Consider the following 25,814-nt stretch of genomic DNA (forward strand, 5'->3'; position numbering starts at 1 on the left):
TGTGCTTATGTAACACCTAAAGTTATTAATTTTTATTTAATTTTTTAAAATATTATTTATCCCACCCACCCCTCTGGAAGACATGCCTTAAACCATTAGAAAGATTATAATTAAATTTCTCAAATGAAAATCACTTTGAATATATGAATACTGTAACATTTAATTACTATTTTCTTTTAAAATCAAACAGAAACATAAAAAATAATACATAAAGCTTTAATTGCACTATGAAATTATAGAGAAATGAGTAAAAATAGAAAGTATTTAGTTTACATTTTCTTCCTAATGACAGCAACATAATAAGGAGAGAGCCATATATACATATTTACCTGTTTTTTTAGAACTAGGAAATTCTCTGAATGATAAATATGATCATTTGTAGGATCTTCTACCCAAATCCACCAGGGTTCTCCTACTGTCCCATGGACCTGGAAGAAAAATAGTATCCTAATACTATATACTGTAATTCGAGTAAGGGATACTGTTGTTTGTATTCCCAGCACCCATTCCTCTCCCTCTTTTTAACAGATTTATTGATATGTAATTTACATAACAAAGTTTACTCATTTAAAGTATACAGTTCAATAGTTTTAATACATTTACAAAGTTTTGTGACCATCTTCGTAATCTAATTTTAGGACATTTTTATCATCCCCCAAAGAAATCTTGTACCCTACCTATCTATCCCCCATCCTCCCAACCTCCAACCCTGGACAACCACAATCTACTTTCTTTCTCTATAGATTTGCCTTTTTGGAACACTTCATATAAATGGAATCATATATATGAAATGATTTTGAGACTGGCTTCTTTCACTTACCATAATGTTTTTGTTCATGTCATAGCATGCATCAGTCCTTCATTCCTTCTTATTAACAAATAATATTCCATTGGATAGATATACTGTATTTTGTACACTCATTGCTCTTTCTTTTTTTATTCCTAATAAAGCCTAGTCTTGTTTAGTACTCACACCTCTCTCATGTAATTCAGAAGGTAACCCCACCTCCCAGGATAATTTTGGTTAGCATACACTAATCAGCTTATGGTATCCGCCTTACAACAGGTTGTGGTGAGGGGTAGGCATGTGCCCAATACCGGCCCAGTTAGGCTGAAGAAAAGGTGTTCTGGCCCATGCTCTGGGCTGCTGCAGGTGGGGTATTTTTCCCTCTCTCTGTTAAATGTGAACAAGGAAGCATGAAAACATTTGGGAAGTAGCCAACAATATCAGCAGAGCAAAAAGATGGAAAGATTCTGGGTCCGGAAGAGTATCATTAAACAGAAGACTCAATCATCTTCAGGGCCTATTCTACCTGTGGACCTATCATATTATGTAAGATGATATATCTTCTTCTGCTTAAGTCAGTTTGAGACAAGTCATATTTGCTATTCTTGCAGCCAACAGTATTCTAACTGATAGAAGCAACTATGAACAATTAAGTACTCCATTCTAACAATGAATTAAACCAAATTGTGGGAGACTTATTATGAATCCTTTTTATTTTATTTTATTTTTGGCCACACTGGGTGGCTCGTGGGGTCTTAGTTCCCCGACCAGGGGTTAAACCTGGGCACCCAACAGTGGAAGCGCGGAGCCCTAACCACTGGACCGCCAGGGAATTCCTATTATGGATCTTGATACAAGAAAACAGGATGAAAAAACATAAAACTTTTATGCATTTGAAAATATAAAAACTTGAAATGAGTTTATGGCTACTTGTAATTTTATACTTTATGTAAAATTCTATATTTATAAAGATATTAAATAAAATTTTATATCATCTTGTCCTCACAGAAATTCTACGAGAAAGATAATTATTACTATTATACATGTTTACAGATGAGGAAACTGAAGGAATAAATGGTTAGGACACTTTAAGGACACTTTAAGATCAATGGTAGATTTGGGTTAGGACTATGGTTGTGTAACATCACAGAATAAAATGCATTCACTTTAAAGATGTACCAATGTCAGGTAATGCAGAAGATATTTACTTACACTTAACTAGAACCTTACAATTACCATGTAAAGTAAGCATTGCTATACTACATTTACTGATTTACTTGTCTTCCCCCACTGGCTTCTTGAAGGAAAGGACTGACACGTACTTGCCTGTATGTACAATCTCTTTTCTACTGTACTCTTTGCTCAGTAACTGGTGCAAAGACAGACCTTAAGAATTACTGACTGAATAAGAAGAGGATCCAGAGTATATAGTAACAGCTAAGGTCTGGAAGAAAGAACAGAAGTAGGGGTAAAAACAGAAACAGAAAAGTGATGGGAGCCAAAGAAGGACATTTTCAAGGACAATGTATAGGACTGAATGTTCAGAGAAGTAAAGAAAATAATAACTAAGGAAAAGTCATTTATTATGGCAATCAGTCAGTCTTTGGTGATCACTGAAGAAGTAGTCTCAGCAGGAAACAGGTGACCAGGAGGAAAATGCAGATTACTCTTTCTACAAGTCTAATGGTAAAGAAGAGAATGATAGTTCGAGAAACCTCAGGATTTTGAAAGGGCCCTTTTAGCATGAAGAATCTTGAATTTTGAGTAGGTTAAAATGACAGAGTAAGAAGAGCTGGAAAAAATGAAGATCACATAGAGAAAAATGAAAGAAGATAGAATTAAGCAAAGTCCCTATGGAGCTGAATCCACTAAACCATTATACAATGTGAAAATTTAGGTTTCCTAAAATGTTCTGAAGGGGTCTCACTGGTTGACATATTATTAATATATTATACCACATGCTTATCTGGAGGATGAGAGTAAATAATACTATTGATACAATGTTTTAAATGATTCTTTGATATATGTTCTTTTTAAAGGTTTTTCTATATGCCTTGAGGACAGACGTAAGGAGGTGTAGTTGAGCCTGCAGTACAGACATTTTTCCTTAATGCAGATTTAGGTGTTTTCCATTTCTACCTGATCATTCCAAGTGAAATCAGGACAGACGCTGAGCGTCACTCGGAGGACAGTCCGTGTGATGGGCTGAATGGACGCTTCCATTGTAACAGAAGGAATCTGATGAACACACTGTTTGACCTTGAGCCCAATATTCACATGATGCAGAATGTGACCTGCAGGGAAAATGTCACTTAGAAGAAATGTGTCCAGACAGAAAAAAAGCAATATAATCTGACTTGTAAATGGGATTTCAGAGAAGGTGCTTTTATTGCTTGTTTTATGATTTGCTATGTAGAATAGCTGACATTCTTGACCTGGCATGTTTGAATATTTTGTAATAGTTAACTTGAATTAGCAATTCATAGCTCTGTAAACCAGTATCAAGGTTTTTTCAGCTATTAATAGGGTTCTTAAAATTACTGAGACTTGATAGTGTTTAAACTACTATAAACAGTTCCACTTTTCCCCTAGCCAGTTTAAGACTCATTATAGAAATATTCAGTATTTTGTGAAAACAGTCATTAATTTATTCAAGGCCTATTTCAGAACTCTATAACCATGATGGAAAATGCTTTACTAATCAAACATAACTAACTTATCCATACCATTTCCAGAAAACAAAGATAAAAATATAAAATATGGCCAGTCCAGCACAAAATTAACCACTTATACATATTTTCATAAATGATCAGATTCTGAAATACAGATACAAATGGAGGCACCAGGGTGGGGGTGAGGGTCACAAACAGATGTGACCAACTTTAAACATTTTCCTACTCCAGGCCAAGCGACTAAGCGGAAGTAGATTCTATCTTATAGTATCAATATTTCTTGTATGTCTTGGTGCTTCATAATATAATTTTTTAAAGCATATTTACAAGTAAATCAAAATGTTTTATGTTCACCAAAGTTTGAAAATCTAAAGTGATTTTCCTTATTTTAATAAAATATTTATGTTACCCAAGGTGAGTAATCTCACTTCCTAGTTTGTATTCTCAATTTCTCTCTATTTTTATTGATACCTCCCCTTTTCCATTCCATCTGAGAAGTATTCTTCTTATTATACAAGGGAAATAACTATCTCAGTCTCTCTACACATCTATGAACCTTTCACCAGGTCCCTGTAGTTCTCCTCAGCCTGACTCCCTTCATATGTAATGTCTATTCTATTCAGAATCTGAAATATTACCTAATCAATGTTTGTCCAACAGAATGTTAAGGTACATGGCAATGTATGTAGGGATAATTTTTCAATATTATGTGAAAAACATAGAAGACCAAATACTATTTACACACCGATACCAACTATGTTTAAAGATCTATACATGTGTAATGATGAAGCTCATTTAGAAACTGAAGAAATGTAGGGTTTAATGTTGACATACTTTTTTGCTGTAATACTGCTGATATACATAACAAAAGACGATGAAATGAAATGAACAAAAGAAATAAATTGAGAATAAGCCTCACTGACTAATTCTCATCATTTGTAGCTAAGATTCTATCTGTAAAATACTCAAGGGTGTGACAATCTAAACTCCATCTTAACTTCTAATTCTATTGAGTAACAATAAAATTTAGAGAGACTTTTGCCTGAGTTTAGATCAATGTAAAAGAAATTTCATAAAAATGGTAAAAGTTCATCTTTAGTAATGTGGAAATTCACAATACTTTTTTTTTTTACATCAAGTGAAATATTTTAACTGCATGAAACAGTACATTAAAACATTTTTGCTTCCTTCTTACCTATTTCATCTTTCCTCATGTCTTTCAGCTTATCCACAGTAAGATTTTTTTCTTCTAATCTTGTTAGAATGTGTGGTGGTAAGACTGAAAATTGTCTCAAAGGGCTAGCCCAACCCCAGAGCCTCTTGTCGATGACTTTACTAAGATTCAGGAGCCTATAGGTCATGGCAGGCCAACGTTTCCTCAGAGCAATTTCAAAAAGAGCACGGACAATTCTAGCTGCGTTCTAAAGAATGAAAAGGGGGATTGGTGGTTAGGTCCAATGTAATTTTAAATTTGTCAATAAATTTATTATTCTGACTCAGTTTCAAAAGTATGTCTAGCTGCATCCTTTAATTGTGGGCAACATCTATCCTCATATAACCCTAATTATCTTTATTACTTCTACACAAGAATAATCATATCCTTTATATGTGGATGTTATCCTGTTTAACTCTCCAAGAGTAGCTTTATTTCCCAGTCCTTAGGAAGCTCCACCTCACACTCCCTAAACAGGAATGGAGTAGGAAGAGACAAAAAAAAAAAAAATACAAAGTATTTGGGAAGGTGCTGAGGCCATTTTAGAATCTAAGAGACAGCCAAGGATGCCCTTGGGTATATAGTGGAATGATTAAATTTATAAAGCTATTTAGAGAAATAAGGAAGACTTTGGGATCCAGTCAGAGAGGACAATTAGTGAGAGAAGAGCAACAAAGAAATACTGATGAGTGCACCTAACCCATATTAATGGCTCCTGTATAAACCAAGCAGTATGCTGACCGCTTTGCATATATTATCTCATTTAATTTTTATGACAACTGCATTTGACTGGTCTTGTTATTATGATTTTATAGATGAAGATACTAAAGTTTGGTGAGGTTAATAATTTGACCAGGAGAGTTGGTGTCAGAGTATCTATTGAAAGTCAGAACTAAACAATGCCAAACTTAACTCCAAAATTCTAAATTCAGTGATCTGAGGATAACTTCATTAGTAGACATATAGAAAGTTACAATGATTGAACCTTTTTTCACATCTCTGTAGTTTGTTTTTCTTCCTTCCCTCTATCATTAACTTTGCAGACTGTTTTATGGAAGATTATTTTTAAAATCATGAGTTTAGAGACATCTTACAATATCTACTTTCTATGTTTAAAATAAGATTAACCTTTTATTTCTCCTTAACCTAGAGGAGGCATTACTCAATAAAAATAATTTAAAAAGTATTCTTGATAAATAAAAAATAAAAATATGTCATTACATCTGTATTTGAAAATGAAGAATGTTAAATCTGATCAAAATCATAAAAAGAGATGGAAAATAGTAAGATTTTAAATAGCAAACAGATGATCCGGCTTGAATTATGAGGTGAAAAATGATCATAAGAATTAAGGACTTTGGTTTTATATTTTACATAAAAAGTGTTATTCATCTTTAGATAAATTCGACTACTTTGTTTCAGTATTAGAAATTTAAGAACAAATGGTATTTGATGTATGGGGATAGCTGTAACACCTGTTAAAAATTGACAGGATATCTCTTATTAGGCCTAGAAAATGATTATTTTGATTTTTATAGCTATCAAATAGATCTTCCTACAGCATGCTCAGTTGCTCTTCTAAAAAAATTGCCAGGCTAATTTTCTCAACTGTTTGAAAGTATGTTTTTATATTTCAGAACCTATAGTTGTTCCCTAAAAGCTAAAAGAAATGGAAAGAGAAATCCCATGTGAGAAGATACCAACAGGACATTTTAATCTGAAATGATATAAATTGCATGGGAATAATGATCAAAATCTCTAACATGTAGAAGATAAATATAGGCCCCTTTATAAAATCATAGAATATCTGAGCTAAGGATTTATCTTAAGGGCTGAGAGAATCAAGTTTCAGAAATATACAAGGAAGTACCAATTTACAGAGCTGAGAGAGTGCTTGTGGAACTACTGATGCCTAAAACTAAAAAAAAACCACACACACAAAAACAAAACAAAACCAACCCCCCCCCGAAAAAAATCAACAATAATTTACCTAACATATTCAAGAATGATAAACCCATAATAGCTTTTTTTTTTTTTTTTTAAAAAGGGATTCTTATAGATATATCCTCAATCTTTTGAGACTGACTTTCTGGGTACCAATCATGAAGAAACTGTAAGTTTTATATTGTAAAGCAATTCGTAAATCAGTCTCTGATGATATCTTCATAATCTTGAATCAAGCAGAAATGTGGCCAGATTGTTCATCCAGAACACAGTAAAGCTTTACCTTTTAGTTAAATCATTAACTATTGCAATATAAAATCATTAGATAAAATAAAACGACAATATTATATTATTTTTCAGAAAAACATAAAACAAAAGACTTTAAAAACAATGGTTCCTTATAGAGGCTTTAGGTTTTTGAGAATATATGTATTTTTCTATGGCACAAACATATGTGTTCCAAAATTAAAAATTAAAAAAAATATGTTTTCACCACATTTACTTTATATAATATATGAAATCATTACCTGGTTTCTTGGTTACTTTGATTAAATTACTGCATTCATTCAAACTGTTTACCAATATATCTTGGTTTATGTTTGCAAATATTTCATGTTTACAGTTATTTCAAAGCACTCTGGGGTATTCATAGCTGTTAATAGTAATTCATTTAGGGGCTTCCCTGGTGGCGCGGTGGCTGGGAGTCCGCCTACAGATGCAGGGGACACGGGTTCGTGCCCCGGTCTGGGAGGATCCCACATGCCGCGCAGCGGCTGGGCCTGTGAGCCATGGCCGCTGAGCCTGCGTGTCTGGGGCCTGTGCTCCGCAGCGGGAGAGGCCACAGCAGTGAGAGGCCCGCGTACAGCAAAAAAAAAAAAAAAAAAATTCATTTAACACAAACATACTCTTTCTATATTAAGTCTTTGAGCAAAATTACAAACATAAAATACACAGTGGAATATTTTCTATATTTAAAATAAGATTAACCTTTTATTTCTCCTTAACCTAGAGGAGGTATTACTCAATAAAAATAATTTAAAAAGTATTCTTGATAAATAAAAAATATCTTTTAAAAAAGTACACCTAGAAGGGAAACCTCTCATTTGAAAGGTAAATACTGAAAACAAAATCTACTTTATATCATATAAAGGCTTGAATATTAAAAACATAAATATTACAACATTTCATACTACAGTAATTTAAAAAACTTAAACATTTAATGAGCTGTAATTTACGGATTAATTTTCCTTCAGTACTCAATTTGTAAGTATCGACAGTAGGAAAGAAAGATTACCTTTTTTATAAGATATATCATACTTAATATATGGTATGGGGTATATTTATTAAGCCTTGTTTAATGGTTAAAAACAATTGTTTATATTTCTAACATCTGGGGAATGCTACAAAGGTTCCACAATCTTTTCTTTTCACTTGAAATATTCTTGTACTATTGCCCTTCCTAAGTAAAAGACGTGAACTTTATCATTTAAAACAGAAAAAAATCAGATATTGATATTTTTAAACTCTAAAATGTAAATAATAGCAACATCAAAAAAAGCCAAACCAACCACCAAATCCCACCCCTGTTCCTGATCTAACAGCATAGATGGCATAAAAAATGTACAAATTAAACAGTTCTAAGATAAAATGGTAATTTGACAGCATGTCACAATGCAATACATTCATAGTATAGCATGAATTAATTCCTTGAATCTCTAAAAGTAACCAAGGAAAACAGGAAGGGAGTAATATTCTTACCTGTGCAACGTATGCAGAATCTGATATAAGGGAGAAACTGTCCATCTCCCCTCGGCTGATATAAGTTTGTAGTAGGATGTTTATTTTCCCATAACTGTTCTCTACACCTCCAGGAGCTGAGAGTTCACAGAAGTTGTTTAATAAGGCATCTAACTCCTCTATTTCCTCTTCTCTGACCTGGAAGAATCAATGTTTTTATAGGATTATTTGGGCTGATTTATTTAAATTTTTTATATTGAAATTAAACCACATTGCATGTTTTCTAAAAGTTTCCATCTGTGATAACTCAAGTTTCCTTTTGTATACTAAAATAATAGCAATCTTTTCAGAGGTAGCTAATAAAATACAATGAAAAACTATCTTGATGCTGATAAGACTACATTTTACTATTCATCACCAATATTAAAATTGCCATTGACATATACAAATTTGATATGTCACAAAAATTAAGTCTTCTGACCTCACCATCCTTCAACTGATGAGATTTCATTTTTTATTTGACCAGAGTAAAACCTCTGCCCAAATGGATTAGGGCAAACTTGAATTATCTTCAAACGCATCCATTACAGTCATATATTTTTATATGGTATAAGGCATTCATAGCTTAAAGCTGTGAAGTACTATGATTCAAAGTATTAAAGTTTTCACTGTTAATAAGATTGAATTATAATATGGGTACAGAAATATTCATATCTAAGTTTGAATCATGCATGTCCTTTATATTTTCTTCAGCGAACCTTATATTGCAAATAAACCAAAATCTACACACTATATTCTCTGCTAGTTTCATTACTGCAAAACCTATTTAAATTATGTTTGATTTGTAGTAGAGAGCAAAGAATGAGGTCAGGTATGACATACTATCAAAATCTAGGATAGTGGACATTGTTGATAAATGGAAGAACATTGCTGGTACTCAAAATGTGAAGTGTCATACAGCTTATATTGTATCAGGAATAACAATTAATTATTAACTTTTATAAATGAATCAACACATATGTGTTATATGCATTTGATTTAAGCTTCAAGTAATCTTACCTTGATTTGATCAAATTCTTCAGCTTTGGAGACTATAGCAAAAATATCACTTTCTGTTTTGTGAGCATCAAAGAATTCATTGAAGGTCTACCAAAGTAAGTGTTATATTTGATTAAAATAGAAGGTCCAGTAAAATATTTTAAATTAAAAATGTGACTATAAATCACACATTCTAAGAGAACATCTGAGCCCTAGAATATGCAGAGTTATAATGTCTGTAGCATACTGTTCCAAAATCATCATTTTAAACATCGTCAAATTTATCAAAGACTAAAAAACATTCCCCAAACAAATTAGCTAGAGAAGACCTTTAGAAGCAAAAAGATTTATAAAATCAGTTAATGAAACTTACAACAGATATCTAAAACAATGTTCAGCATAACATTCTTGTCTTGGCTCATTTTCAGCATGGGCATATGTAAATCTGCACCATTCACCAACTTAAAGCTGATCATATATCACATAAAATTCAGAGAGGAATAACTAAAAATATGCAACTTAAGATTCTGGCAAATATATCACAACATTGCTAGTTAGGGCATACAGAAATTCAGGAAACTGGAAAGAAAAAAAATCAAAACAAAGCTGAAGAAAGGCTACAGTCCCTGAAAGAGAGCTGCAAACAGGCTTAAGATGTAGTTTGGCAGCAACACACTACCAAGTGGACAAATGAGAAAGGTAACTTAATGGACAAAATGAGTTGACATGAGTAGGTGATGGCAGCAACAGAGGGAGAGGGAAAATGTTTTGGTTTGAGGAACTACCAGATCATGGTTGTGAGTAATATATGTTAAAAGACTTTGAAGAAACCTAAAGTGCTGTACAAACACAAGATTTATGTGCGGCAAGATGAGGAAAAGCTATTATGCATGTGAAAATGGTTTCTGAAACATGTTATCTGCATAATAAGCACATGTTAAATAAGTACAACACAGATTTCATATAGGCCTTGGTGTTCATATTTCTGAAGAAATTTCATCTTAGTGATTTCTATTACTTTTTCATTTAAAAAACAATTTTAAGAACAAAAATGAAAATGAACATAAAAAAAATCAAACTTTCTCTCTATAAAAAGAGTAAAAATTCACCTTAATCCAACTCCCTTCAAATTTAAGTCCTCTCCTCACAGGTAATCACTATTAAGTTTTCTCATGTATTAACATGTGAAGGTATATACGTAGGTATAGAAATACACACGAAGACAAGTATATATTCTTTAAAATGTAGATATTATAGTGGCTCCCTACCTTACATAAGATTACATTAAAAGGTAACAGGCAAGGATACAATTGTGTAGTAAAAATTACCTTTGAAAAATCTCTTCAATTATCCAAATAGTATAGCTCAGTGCCCTGATATTTTCATTAGTTTTTATAATTCTTTTTAGTCAGTGTTTCTCAATAACTTGCAATTAATTTTTCAACTTTTTATTCATGGATATCATTAAGCCATCAGACCCCACTTTAAATCATTCAGGCACTCATTCCAGAGGTCTCACCAATGTGCTCAATGGTTTTAGGTTTGGGTGCGTCTACTGCTTGGGATATACTCATTGAACGGGATGGCAAGAGGGTCCTGAATATTTATAGTTCTATTTTTTTTCTTATCTTTACTGAGTGTATGTTGTTGAATTCATAAAAGTCAAATGCATTTTGTTCTATTAGTAGCTTTTGTTATTTTGCATGAATACTATATTTTGAAGTCTAGAAAGTATTTGCATGTAAAGACAAACATATTATTCTGTTTGTTCCACTCAGTATACTACCTCAATAGTGCTGTATTTAATATAGTAGTGGCTGGCCGTTCTACCCAAATCAGTTGAGGAAAAATATCCAGTTCGTTCCTCAAAACGAATCATCCGAGCTTTGTCTAGTTTCCGTCCAACTTCAATGACCAACTGTTCTCGATGCTTTGCTAATGTTGGGTCAATCTACAGGAAAAAAAAAAAAACACTTGAATAATTCTTCAGAGAGTCATCATTTGCAAATGTATACCTGTTATGGAAATTAAAATTTTCTGTTGATGCTTTAGTTAGTATACATTTTTTATTATAATTTTAAAAGAATGCATTTTTTTAAAAGATAGGACATAATTAGAAAATACTTTATTCCATTAAGTAAAGACAGCTTTAAAATTAACTAAAATTTTTAATCTGTATATTATCTTCAGATAGTAATATTTTAGAATCTAAAATTCCTGTATAGTCTTATAATCGTTAAGATTAATAAGGATTAGGAATTAGATACATGAAAAAAAATCACTGCTTTCTCCCTCCCACGCTAAAATAAATAAGAATTTAAAAATATCAAACCACAGTCCTATCAAACCACTGTGTTTAAAATATCAAACACAGTGAGAATGTTCTCCTCCGTTCAAATAAAGGTATACAAAAATAAATTAAAAGTCATCCTTTCAAAAGCATGGTTTTAGTGTTCTAGCAGTTTTTATAACTGTTGATGGGAAAACCCATTCTGCCTATAATGGTAATAGAAGCAAAGAGTAAAATCAATTTGACAATGAATCTCTGAATAGTTTAGAAATTATTACAGTATTTTTCTAAGCAGAAAGGACATTTAACACAAGATATTAACAAACATTCCTGTTACTATGATGTGTGTGTGTATATAAATATATGTATATATTTATATATATATATATTTTTATGTATATATTTATAGCTATAAAGTGAAGTATGACCTTTAAAGGGGGAGGGGGAAGTATAAAATACTTTAGAAATCAATTAATGAGTTAATACTCCTACCACTTGTTCTGACTTAGATTTTTATGGCAGCTTATTCATGCATCAAATATAGCTAAAATAAATGAGCAAATCATAATGAGACAAAGGAAGATCAACTGTAGGGAAATAAGATGGAATCCAGTCACATTAGCAAATACAAAAAGTCTTAAATATTTCCTGTAGGTAACATACTGTATATTTCAGGCTCATCTTATGAAACCATTTTATTAATCACATATTATTAAACCATTAAAAAGAATTAAACTACATGATCTGTGTTAATTCACATGAGTCTTGTGGCTACACATTCTTTCTGAGTAATAAAATAAAAACACTTAGGTCAAAAAAATAAGAAGGTAAGATTATCTGAACTGTGAAGGTTATAAAACTTTGTATCTCAGAAAGGAAAAAAACCCACTTTTTACACTAGAAAATTATAAAAAAATGACTTCCAATATTAATCTGGTACGTAAACAAAAATCAATTGATGTGTTTATCTTGTCCCAAGATTTGATATGCCTTAGCCCATGAAAAAATACATGCTGTGTTTGGTCTTCCTTTACCCCTTCAGAATATTTTCATAGTGCCATTGACTCTTTTCACAAAACCCACATTTGTAATAAGAATAGCTAGTGCCGGGCTTCCCTGGTGGCGCAGTGGTTGAGAGTCTGCCTGCCGATGCAGGGGACACGGGTTCGTGTCCTAGTCTGGGAAGATCCCACATGCCACGGTGCGGCTGGGCCTGTGAGCCATGGCCGCTGAGCCTGCGTGTCTGGAGCCTATGCTCCGCAAAGGGAGAGGCCACAACAGTGAGAGGCCGCGTACCTCAAAAAAAAAAAAAAAAAAAAAAAAAAAAGGGGAAGAATAGCTAGTGCCTTATTCTTTAAAATTTATAAAGGTACAGGTTACAATACACCTACATTTTATAACTGAGAGCGATCTGGTTGTAAAAGATATCCATTTGAAGATTAGCACAGATTTTAACTGAGAAGAATAAAGGTAGTTGAATTCCCCCATCTACAGTAAACCTAAGTATAAAAACCAAATGATTTCAGATGAACAGCTTCATAACTAGTTGCTGCTGCTATTTTTCTTCTTTTTTTTCCCTCCTAAATCTTAAGTTTCAATTTTCCCATGGTCAAAGTTACTGTATAGGAAAAGGAAAGATAAAAAAAAGATAGGCAACTGCTTTGATACAAAATGGAACACACACACACATACAAAATTATCATTATTAGTAAATAGAGGAAAACTATAATTCCAAGTTAAATTCAACTTCTTTGCTAATTTTGATTTAACACTAATGAATATCGATATGATGGTGGTGAAATTGTATTTTCATTAGACAACAACTGGATTTTACCTGTAATTAGGAAGCATTTACAGGGTATAAAGCAGAGTTTAAAGAAAAGACAAGATCTCACAGAATCTGTAAGCTATGTGGACCACAGAGCTGTGAAGTTTATAGGAAGAGCTGTGACCACATGCATCTGATTCTCAGTCTATGTGCACAGCAGAACTGATCCAGCCTCCAAACTGTTAAGATAGTAACTCATTAATGCTATCTTTTAATTTAGCAACAAAGACTTAGAAGGACTTGATAAGAAGAATATACTGTATATAATATAAGCCTATCATTAAAAGTGCTTTGTAAGGTTCCTCATGTCTGGTTTATTCTAAAAACTAAATTTAAAAAATATAGTTAAAAAAACATAGCAAGATACTAATATCAAATGGAAACTTATCTGAGCAGTAAATTGATAATAACATAAAGATCAGTGGAAAAGATATATAAAGAAAGTGAAATAATTACCAGGGACAAATTTAATTTTCCTTAGTATTTTCTAAAAAAGATTAAAGCTCTTTGTTTTTCTTCCAGGTACCTAAATCTTTTCAGATGAGCAGAAGTAGCAAATATTTATCCTCATATCATGAAAGGATTATAGAACTAAAAAGGAGGTCTGACTTTTTTTTAGTAAATGAGTTTTCTACCTGATAAGCCTTGTGACTGATGCCATACACTAATGGATTTGCTCTCATCCGTACATAAAGATAAGTGTAACTTATCCACTTCACTGCTTCTTCCACATTAGTAACTGTTCCCAGAGCAATCTGCAAATCAAAAATATAACGAAAGTTAAACTAATGTGTTAAAGTTGAATATAAACATTACATCAAAGACCATTTTGTTGAAAGTTAAGTTATTAAAATACATCATTATGCTGTATTTAAAAGAAGGTAAGCACAATTATTGGACATGATGTTTCTCCAATTAATTAAAAATTAGTCCTGCCTCATTTAATTGAGAACAGTACATTAGAAATGCTATATTCCCAAACTTTACTTATTATTATGGCATTTGATTAGTCTTCCCATTTGAATTTAATTCCATATAGTATTATAAACATTTTGGTATTCATTAATTTTTCTTCTTTTAAATTTTGGTTTCATTTTATGTGACAACATTACTGACAGTTTTAAATGTGACTGCACCACAATCAAAACAACATAATATTGCTGATTCTATCCCTCTTTGTTGTGATTTTGTATACTGTCATTACCAAAATCACAAAGAGCATAACATTAGTAGTTTTTTCCTCTAAAGATACCCATTTGCAGCATAGCTAGTATAAATATATAATATAAATACAATGGTAAATGCAGTAATTTTTGCATAAAACAAAATCATATTTTATTGGGATTTATACATATTAATAATATATACACTTTAAAAAGATCATACAAGAACAGGGAGTGGTTTTAATTTTTTATTGGTAAACTTAAAACAACCTATGGAAAAAACAGATATTTATACTTTTGAATTATAATAAACATGGTAATTCTTTAGATTATATTCTGAAAGAAAATATAATTTTTAACATAGCATTTTAATGTAGCTTTATAACATGCTAATTTAATGAAACCAAAGGTTAATTATTTTAAAACACAATAATAACATATAAAATCTGTGTAATAAAGGGAATTGTTAGAAAATGACCTTAAGCCAGAATTGCAGTGAAAAGTTTTAAAAATACATTTCTTTAGCCACTGGATCTATATGCAGTCATTGTGCTTTTATACTTAGAGTGTTCATTTTAATTAACAAATTTATCCAAGTTGTGAAACTTCACAGTTGAATAATTTTTCCTGAATCTGTAACTGAAAAATTTTTTTTTAACCTCTTAATACTTTAATCAAAGGAGAAGTGATGACCCCTACCTAAATAACCAAATTTTAGAAGAAAAGAAGGAAAAATAAATCCCCCTATTTTAGTGCTAAATAGTAAAGAAAATATAAACCTTAATGTTTGCTTTATTCCCATATTATAATTTAAATTCTGTATAACTAATTTTGTAAAATAGGTATGAGAATGCTTAGATATCTTTAGTTAGTTGAAGATGACATATAGCAATATTACACCATACTATTTGTCCTTAAAAAAAAAGACCAAAAGTAAATAAATGGTAAGGCAGATTCTATCTACTTTAAAAATTACACTATCTTGAAATACGTCAAACAGAGAAAGACAAATACTGTATGATCTCCCTTATACAAATAATCTGAAAACATCGAACTCAAAGAAACAAAGAACAGAAAGGAGGTAGCCAGGAGTTGAGGGGTAGGGGACATGAGGAGATGTTGGTTAAAGGGCACAAACTTTTAGGCATAAGATGAGTAAGTTCTGGGGATCTAACGTACAGCATGGTGACTGCAGTTAATCATACTGTACTGTGTACTTGAAAGTTGATATAAGAGTAGAGCTTTAATGCTCCCATCATAACAACAAAACAAAATGGTTATTATGTGAGGTGAAGGATGTGTTTACTAACTTTATTGTGGTAAACATTTCACAAATACATATGTGTGTCAAATTACTGCACTGTACAACTTAAACTTACAATGTCACATGTCAATTATATCTTCGTAAAGCTGGAAAAAATAAATTTACATTAATGTACCTACAAATGACTAAACCACCCACAATATAAGTAAATACAATATAAGGAAAAAATAAATTTACATTAATGTACCTACAAATGACTAAACCACCCACAATATAAGTAAATACAATATAGGGAAAAAATAAATTTACATTAATGTATTTACAAATGACTAAACCACCCACAATATAAGTAAATACAATATAAGGAAAAAATAAATTTACATTAATGTACTTACAAATGACTAAACCACCCACAATATAAGTAAACATACACTTCCTAAAATGTGAACTGTAAGAGTTTCTACAAAATAAAGAGTAACAAGAACTAAACTTTAGCTAAGGAGTTAGTTCTACAACACTTCCTAAATATTAACAAGTAACACAGTTAAACATTTTCTAGTCTGCTTAGGCAAAGGAAACTAGTTTGATGATATGGCTAAAAATCCGACAGCGTCCTCCATTTGTGATTCTATTATTTGACAGCCAAATTGTGTTAATCCCCTTATGACTTACAGATATTTTAAAATAACACCACACAACTCCTAAGAGTAGAAAATTTTATAAAGGATAAAATAAGCTTGCTATTATTATACTTTCAAAATCAGACTCAGTAAATTAACAATAATAATTAACTATTGCCAGGTAGTGAGAAGAATAAAGGAAAAGATGAAGTAGGTAGGTACCAAAAACTGGATCAAGTAATGCAAGTCTCCCAAATGTTCACCAAAAAGGAAAAGACTACTCAGAAAAATGAATGTAAATTTATAATGGCACATTATATTGTGAGATTAATCTTTGAATGCCACCTAGTGACAAAAACAAAAATTTACTTGCAAATATTTGTGGTCTAGTGGCTACTTAGTACAGGAGCCTTTTATAAAACAAGTATTTTTCACAGTATCTCTCTGAAATTTATTCATTCATCTCAGTAATCATATAGGAAGTCAGTAACAAGACTGCACTATGTAAAGTATAAAGTACAATGGATATGGCAATAAATAGAGCATGGTTCCTGCTCTCAGGAAGTCTGTAGTCTTATAGGTGGTATACATGTAACGAATTAAGATGACATCTATGAAACCATTATCCACAGTGCCTAGGACATAATACCTATTCAAAAATGCTTTGAAAGAAAAACACCTAACATGTGAAACTCATAAAAGTGCCATTAGTATATAGTGTAATACAGCTTTACGCTCTAAGTAAAAGAGGCGGGAAAAAAACTACCCCAAATCTGGTAATTTAGAAGTAAGGCTCAAAGTATCACTTTGTATCTAATTTACCTATTTAAACTTTAGTCATTAAGGTTATCTTAATTGTTTATTTGCATGTGTTTTTCAAAAAGTTATTTGAAATCATATAAAACTAAACAAGCAAATATAATAATCGTGTATATAAATACATATGTATACACAAACCCCTTTAGTAACTGTATGAAAACACCATTTATGCCACCATTCATTTATCTATTCCACTAAAATTTGAGTGCGGGTAGTAAGTACGATTGGGGCTGAGGATAAAGGGACTATAAGATAATGTAACTGCTACAATTCTGTACCGAATAACAACTTGGCACAGGTGTCTGTTAAATTTTCACAACAATCTAGTGATATTATTCCTATTTTATACATGGGAAGACTGGTACTTTATAGGTGACGTGAGTAGAGTAAGTGACTGTCTAGAGCAGAAGACCTGTGCTAGAAAGTAACCAGAGCCAGAACTGAGAAGGTGTCAGACTGCTGAGGCCTTAAATCCAAGGACAAAGTGTTTGTACTATGTCCTGCGGAGATGGAAGGAACTCTGAATAAAGAATGTACGTAAGATTATAGAAAGACTAATACATTTTAAAGTATGGACCATAGGGGACTGGCACAGAATAGGTAAGAAATTAATGTCACCTATGAGAGAACGGTTTCACAGGTGAAACCGTAAACAATACCCAGTAATGTCTGCTGAATTAATTTTAATAAGCCTCAAACATGCTTCAGTGTTTCTCTCAGTGCAAAATTAAGAGGCTTTATACAGGGCTGGGACTTGTGAGCTTTGGCATTAATTAGCATTCAGGAGTCAGCCCCATTAGGCATCAATCAGCAAAGATGTCTCATAAAATGTCTGCATTAAAATGATACCTTAATATGATACTTTCTCCAGTTCTTCTAAACTAGTGTTATCAAAGATATTAGTATGGGCAACATTCCTAATCTAACGTGACCTTGATGTTGATCACTGCTGCTGTACAGTCTTGCAAAGATTTTCGGAGTCTAAAGACTTAAAAATCCATTACCTTAAGAGCATAGCACACATTCATTTTATAAACTAATTTCACACTTGGCTTCCACAGATTACCAAATTTAATTTCACACTCAACTATAATTTAAGGGAGTTTGTTTCCCTAAGAAGAAAATTTACTTTAAATGGGAGCTAGTCTAGTAGACAAAATATGATAAAGAAATTTTAGCAATGGCTATACTTCACCATATTACCTAAAAATTTCAGGGTATATGTTTCATTATTTGAACGCCATTTATGGCATTAAATGGAATTATCATTACAGTTAGTTGACATTTCTGAAAATGACAAACTCTAATAAGTATTTTATGAATATGAGGTGAATCTATGGGCTACAATTGATTTTTAATTTCTCAGGGCTTGACCAAGTAGTTTCATTTATTTTATTATAGTCCCTAAGAAAAAGAATTTCTTGAAGACCAGAGAAGTATTTTACTCACCTGTGTCTTCTGTACAAAAACATCACCATTTTGTGTTTAATTTACCACTTACAAAAAGCTATCAAGGAAAATAATTCTAAGTTTACAAAGATGTAGTCTTTCTTGAAATGTTTTTCTAGAAAAATTGTATAAAACAGCCTTGCTGGGCTTCCCTGGTGGCGCAGTGGTTGAGAGACCGCCTGCTGATGCAGGGGACACGGGTTCGTGCCCCGGTCCCGGAAGATCCCACATGTCACGGAGCGGCTGGGCCTGTAAGCCATGGCCATTGAGCCTGCGCGTCTGGAGCCTGTGCTCCGCAACGGGAGAGGCCACAACAGTGAGAGGCCCACGTACTGCAAACAAACAAACAAAAAAACAGCCTTGCTTTTTATTGTAAGTCAGAGAAATTATTACTACCATTTTGGAAAATATTTAGTCCTGGTCTTAGAAGAAGGCAAATGGTAGGTTGATTAATATAGAGAAATGTATTCACCTTTAAGTTACTATATTTTATATATCAGAAATCTAGGCTATAAGAAGAAGACTAAGTTTGTAGTTAAAAAGACCTGCGTTTGAATACTAGCTCCAAAGGTTAGTACTTGAATGACCTTCGGTCAGTTACCTATCTCTCTGAGGACAATAATATCTCCTTAGTAGCAGTACTGAGAGAATATACAAAAAGCACCCAGCAGGTTTGTGCGTCCTCAGTCCACTGAAGGATTACTATTACTATCTTTGTACATTAGACTAATCCATCATAGATACTGGTGACCCATGACCAAGACCTAATTATTTAAACCATGCCATCATAGTAGGTAATGAGGATTGAAACTGAGATATATTTCCTTTGGAGATATGCCTAATATCATAATTCATTTCCTAATCATTTTCACTTTCTTGTAATTATGCTACTAGAAACCAGCATCTTTCATGATTTTTTTCTAACTTCCAACTAGATCTTCTAAACCTTACCTAATCTTCTGAACCCAGATTTACCACCTTCATGAACAAAGCCTTTCCTGATAAGCTGGGGCCAAAAGTATTTTCTCCTTCTACTGAATCCTTCTTTAGAACTTATTACTCACCAACATTATTGCACTGTGTTTTTGTGTCTTTTTCTCCCTTTTGGACTATATACTCCTTAAAACAGAGGAAACTGCATACTGAGTGTGTTTTTCATCCTCTAAAAAGACTTCTAAATAACATGAATAGAATATAAGTGAAATTTCTGTAATATTTCAGTTCAAATATTTCACTTATTCATTTATTTAATAGTTATATCCCACCTACTTTAAAAAATTGAGTCAACTTTAATGGTAAGAAGGGATATAGGAAAGAAGTAGGAAAGTGTTGGATGACAGAGCAACAATTAAAAATGCAGTGAAAACAGCAAAACCGTATTTGATTGTTTGACACACAGACTCTTAAGAATGTTCATCCTCTTTACCAGTTAAGATGTTATCTAGGCTTCCAGGGTCTGCTATTTAAATCTTAACACAATAATGGTGACTATACAAGTCACCTGTGACATTAATTTCTTATCTACAGAGTCTTATTAGTGGAAAGTGTTATGTTTGTACCTCCAAGAAAAGGAAATAATTTTCTTTTTAGTAGTCTATTAAAATGTCAAGGTTTATCTTGACTGTGGCTTTTTAATGTAAATGTTTGAGCCTAACTGAATTCCTAACATGTGATGTCACTCAGAATTCTGATAGGGTCCAGTAAAATTTGGCCTTAAAGACATATTTCTGAAAATGAAAGGTATAACAAAAATATTATTTTACACAATGGCAAAAAGGTGGTCAACATAAGTTATTGTGATAATTTTATTTTAAGATCTTAAAGTATAGGGACTAAACTCATATGTGCTTGCTCTTCTCCAGAGTATTTACTGGAAGGTTTTATATGTAAAGCTAACCTATAACTATTTGTGAATGGTTGCTATGGTTGAAAATTCTAGAATTAAAACAATAAAAGTAATCCTGAGTAAAAAAAACCAAAAAACAAAATATTAACACAAACACACATCACACATGAAATAAACTATAATATTGTAGCTCAATTTAAGCAATCATATTTTCTATAACAAAGTTAATCAGATGATCTAAGACAGAAGAGCATTATTAACCTTATAAAAACTTTATAAAATACTTCATAATAAACTTTATTGAAGTGCAGGACAAATATAGTTGTTGTTATTGCTATGTCTGTTTCCCCAGTTTGTATAGCTTTGGTTAGATTTCTGCCCTATAACAAAACCTCATGATTTAAAAGTATAGTCTTTAAGCAATGAGTTCTTATCAGTTAATCATTTGCATTCTATATTGCTCTGAACTCATCAATAATATTGCCATTCCACCTCTTGTGTCTTATGACTGCATATGAAATAAAATGTATTATTAAATATCATGAAATAGCAATCAACTCAAACTCTATTTTTCTTGGTCATTCTTGAAGCTGATGATTCTATTCCAACCTTTAACTCATTAGATCTTACCTCTGCATTTAGGTTATCTGCAAGGCTTTCCAGAAACTGACTCTCAATTGGGTTTTGTTGAGTGAGCAAAGAGAGGTAATGGCTGAGTTTATCATGGGTTGTTATGATGATTCCTTCCCCAAATTTGTCAAATTGTGGTCTTCCAGCTCGACCAAATATCTGCATGACATCTAAAATTCCAAGGTCAACAAAGGAGCCTCTTTTTGCAGCATATATTTGTGTTCCCTAGATGAGGAAAAGTTAATAAAAATTTACATAAACACACACAAATATAATCCTGATGAGCTGAATACTGAAATTAGGCAAATATGGCAAGATCTCAAAAGTGTACTTTAACTAATCCTTTCATCATCTGTGATAGCGTTAAATTTTCACAATATAAACTAGATTCTTTTGGAGAATACAGCTCTGACCTTATATAAATAACATTCAAAGTCACTGAAGCAGCCAAATCAATATTTTCAAATAAATCAATCCACAGGTTTGTTTTAAGATACCACAAATCCATGCGCAAAGGAAGGTAAGCTCTCACCTTAATAATAACAGCATGAGCAGGAAGATTGACACCCCAGGCTAATGTAGCTGTACAGACGAGGACTTTGATATGCCCATTAAAAAACAAGCTTTCAACCAAATTTCTGTCCTGCCGAAGCATTCCTGCATGATGAATACTAAAACCATCTGGAAATAATTCTCGTACTTGTTTATTTCTTGACTTCTGCACCTAGAGTAGATATCAACAAAACATAAAAGTGTTATTTAGCATTTAAAAGCAATTGTTATTTATCGTCTCTTGAATGAGTTTATCAAAGAGAGCACAGAATTATTTTTAAGTATCTTAAGGTCTTACTAAGTCTTAGTATATAATGTTTTATACAAAATCATTAAAAATTTTATTTCTTCTATCTTAAAAAATAGGTAACCCTGAACATGGCACAAAATCCAAAAGGAAAGAAGGTAAAAGCAAGTGTCTCTTTCACTCAGGTGTCCTCTTCTTGCAATCAATCAGTATTACCTGCTTCCTATCCTTTCAAAAAAACTCTATTAAAAATAAGCATAAATCTCAGTGGCTTCCAACCCATTCAGAGTAAAGGCCAGAGTCCTTAGGATGCAAGACCTACAGAAATCATTCCCATTCCTGAACCTCACTTACTTACTCAGGCCAGACACAAGAGCTGGCTTTTTCTCTAAGTGCCCCCCAACCTTTTTTTTTTTTTTTTTTTGACAAATCCACACCTGCCTCAGGGTCTTTACACTTTCTGTTCCAGACCCATTGCCTTGGAAGCATTTCCCTCTTACTGAGATGCCCCTGGTTCCACGGGACATGCGCTCCTTCTCATAGTAAGAGCCAATAAACCCAACTGTGCTTCCCCAACACCTGTGTTCCTGCTGATCTCTAACAGGAGGGCACCGGTCACCTGTCTTAGCTCCTCAACTTTACATCTGCCCTGAATATACTAACTTCGCTTCTGAGGTCTGTTCTTTGGCCTGGTCTGACCTCAGATGTGGGATATGGTCCACTTATCTGCAATCTGTATGAGTGCCACAGCAGATCTTACAAAATTCACTGACGACTCACTGTACAACGGGGAAATTCTTTTCTGCAAAATTAAAGACTATGGATTAACAAAAGTGTCCATATAGTCAAAGCTTCTGTTTGGGCATCACATTCTGTGCTTATTTGCTACTGCTCTGAAAATTTCACGATCAACATCTTGATAGCTTCTTTTGAAACAGCGTTTTCCACAGTTTTCACGTAAGGGGCACTATACTGGCAGGGAATGGGGTTCTAGTACAGTCACACTGATTATCTCTAAGGTCACTTAATATTTTAAACTTCTAAATTAATAATAATTAACTAAGAAAATGATCTAAGAAAACTGCACTCCATGAAATCTGCTACAGATATAAAATGGAAGGGAAAACATTAACAAACCCCACCATCTAGTGGCCAGCCAAGTAAATAACAACTTAGAATTTTGAGCCTTGTTGAGTCCCAAGCAAAATACACATATACACAAAAAAGTTATCTTCATTAAGTTTCAAGGGAAGGGTATTATTTCATTTTTGTGCCGTGTGGTCAGCCTCTTAGAAGTAAGTGTATAAATATACTTTATTATTAACTACATTTGGATCATATTGCCTTAACTTCCATCTTCCACGTGTGTTATTGTCGGTCTCACAAATACGGGCTCCACGTTATGGAGTATTTGTTAGTATATAACAGAGCTCCCTAGTGGGGTCAAAGTAGAAGACTTTGCCTACTTCGCCTACTTCATTTCTTCGCTAATATTCATGAGTGAACATTCAGAGCTAACAGAGGAAACTAAAAAATATTGCTTGGAGACACACGGAAAAAAAATCATACTGCTGGATGGCTCTTTGTTTTGGGTGAATCTGCTGTCCGTGAACCCCTGCACTGGAATATCCTGATGTGCTTGTTATAAATGCAGATTCTCAGTCAACATCCAGTTGAGGTAAGACTTGGCTTGTGACGCCAATGACATAGCAAGAAGCTGAACGCAGGAAATATGTAACTGCGGTGAAAAATATTCTTATAATGTAGCAGGTAGATCATGGGGTGCTGACACATCACCTCCAACTCTGCCCAGGTGGGTTCAACCAGCTCGTTCTCTGTAAGCAACCAAGAAGTGCCAGGAGTCACTTCGCCTTTGTCTCTATTCCTGCTCACATTCTGTGCATTGCTTTTTTTTTTTTAATTATGAAGCATATTTAGTACTTTTTTTTACAACTTTATTGGAGTATAATTGCTTTATGTGCATTGCTTTTTTATTGATTCATTAGAGACATGAAGTGACAACAATCTTAAAATAAGACTGGAATGTTCATTCTCAACTGTCTTTGAATCTGAATCTGCCATTTGTGATCTAGCCTAGTTCACAGGACAAATAAACAAGAAATCCTGGGGAGGAGGCCCAGGGATGAGTATGTTTTAAAATCTTATTTAAAAAATTATCATACAGTAAAATTCTCTTTCCACTTTGGTGTACAGTCCTACGAATTTTGGCATACATTCAAATTGTGTAACCACCATAATAATCAGGATACAAAACTGTTCCTTTACCCCCCTTAAATTCTCTTGTTATTCCTTTATAGTTAAACCCTCCCTACTTACAACTCCTGGCACCCCCTGATCTGTTCCCCATCCCTAACTTATAGGATGGAGTAAAGTTGTGCACTCAGAAAACATCATACCTGAAATATTTTTATAACTAAATAAGAATATAATAAATAAGTAAATCAAGCAGCTAATTCAGAAATCTATAAAAACAAAATATATAACAAAGCCAAGGAAAAAAGGAGAAATGCGCTAATAAAGTTAAAACAGAATCTGATTTTTAAGATGTGAAATTGATAAGTAAACATAAAAACTCTAATTTTAAAAGAAAAAAATAAAAATAGACAATGTCTATTACTGGGCAGCAGGAGTTGGCAAATTATGTGCCAACTGCCTGTTTTGTAAATAAAGTTTTATTGAAACACAGCCATATCAGTTTGTTTACATATTGTCTATGGCTGATTTTGAGCTACAATAGGGGAGTTGAGGAGTGTGACAGACATCATATGTTTGCAGGCTTAAAATATTTACTGTCTAGCCTTTAATTAAAAGGAGATACATAGTGGAAAACGAGCACAACAGCACAAGCACAAAGACACAAAATTAGTAATGTGAAAAAGAAGTGTTCAGAAATACATCACAATTTTAAAGAATCAGAAGAGTATTCTGAAAAATTCAATATATTCCATCATTAAAAATGTTTGGAACAGATGATTTTCTAGGAAAATGTTACTAACATTCATATTAAAAGTGATAGAAAATTATAATAAAAGCAATGGAAGAAAATGTAAAGGCTATCTAACATCTAGGCTTTCATACTTTTTAAAGACAAATTAATTCTAGTGTTATTAAGAGGCCCTAGAGCACAGAAATAGAAGTCTAAAAATTAATCTTACAGAGGCAGTGTAATAGCACTGATATTAAAACCTGATAAAGCAGCAGAAAACAGAATACAATAGAGAAATCTCTCTTAAGAATATTAATCCAAATAGTAAGGAGTTTTAGAAAACAGAATTCACCAGTGCATTAAAACAATATACCGCAACTAAGTAAATTAAACCCCAGAATGCAAGGGCACTATACCTATAAATATATTAACATATTTATTAATAAGTCAAAGGAGAAAAAATGTATGATCATCTCCAGGCACTGAAATCTCACAAAAGACCACATTCAATCTTGATAAGCAGAGGCGACGAAACATCGATTTCAAACCACACTGAATCATAAAACATTAGGCGTATATCAATTTAAGTTAGGAACAAGGCAAAGATGTTTACAATCAGCTTACCAATGTCCTAGACAATGGAACTAGACATGAGAAAATAATAAAAAGTAGAAATACTGGAACAGAAGAGGTCAAAGCAATTATTAGTTGCAGATGAAATAAACATTTAGAAAACTGAGGATTAATTAAAAACTACTAACTAAAATA

At 32.7% G+C, this 25,814-nt stretch overlaps 1 protein-coding gene across 3 annotated transcripts in view; it reads right to left on the reverse strand.

The window, feature by feature from the left end:
• ASCC3 (activating signal cointegrator 1 complex subunit 3) overlaps positions 1 to 25,814 on the reverse strand; it is a 332,868-nt gene that overhangs the window by 120,879 nt on the left and 186,175 nt on the right. For all 3 annotated transcript variants that reach the window (XM_019929490.3, XM_019929491.3, XM_019929493.3), the window contains exons 15-23: positions 21,833 to 22,024; positions 21,301 to 21,525; positions 14,145 to 14,264; positions 11,178 to 11,342; positions 9,413 to 9,499; positions 8,375 to 8,551; positions 4,655 to 4,880; positions 2,927 to 3,081; positions 330 to 428 (exon numbers count right to left, since the gene is read on the reverse strand). In XM_019929490.3, the coding sequence (XP_019785049.1) occupies positions 330 to 428; positions 2,927 to 3,081; positions 4,655 to 4,880; positions 8,375 to 8,551; positions 9,413 to 9,499; positions 11,178 to 11,342; positions 14,145 to 14,264; positions 21,301 to 21,525; positions 21,833 to 22,024 (1,446 nt within the window). The remainder of the gene's footprint in view (positions 1 to 329; positions 429 to 2,926; positions 3,082 to 4,654; positions 4,881 to 8,374; positions 8,552 to 9,412; positions 9,500 to 11,177; positions 11,343 to 14,144; positions 14,265 to 21,300; positions 21,526 to 21,832; positions 22,025 to 25,814) is intronic.

The sequence above is a fragment of the Tursiops truncatus genome, chromosome 12 (assembly GCF_011762595.2).
Source record: "Tursiops truncatus isolate mTurTru1 chromosome 12, mTurTru1.mat.Y, whole genome shotgun sequence".
Classification (NCBI taxonomy): Eukaryota; Metazoa; Chordata; class Mammalia; order Artiodactyla; family Delphinidae; genus Tursiops; species Tursiops truncatus.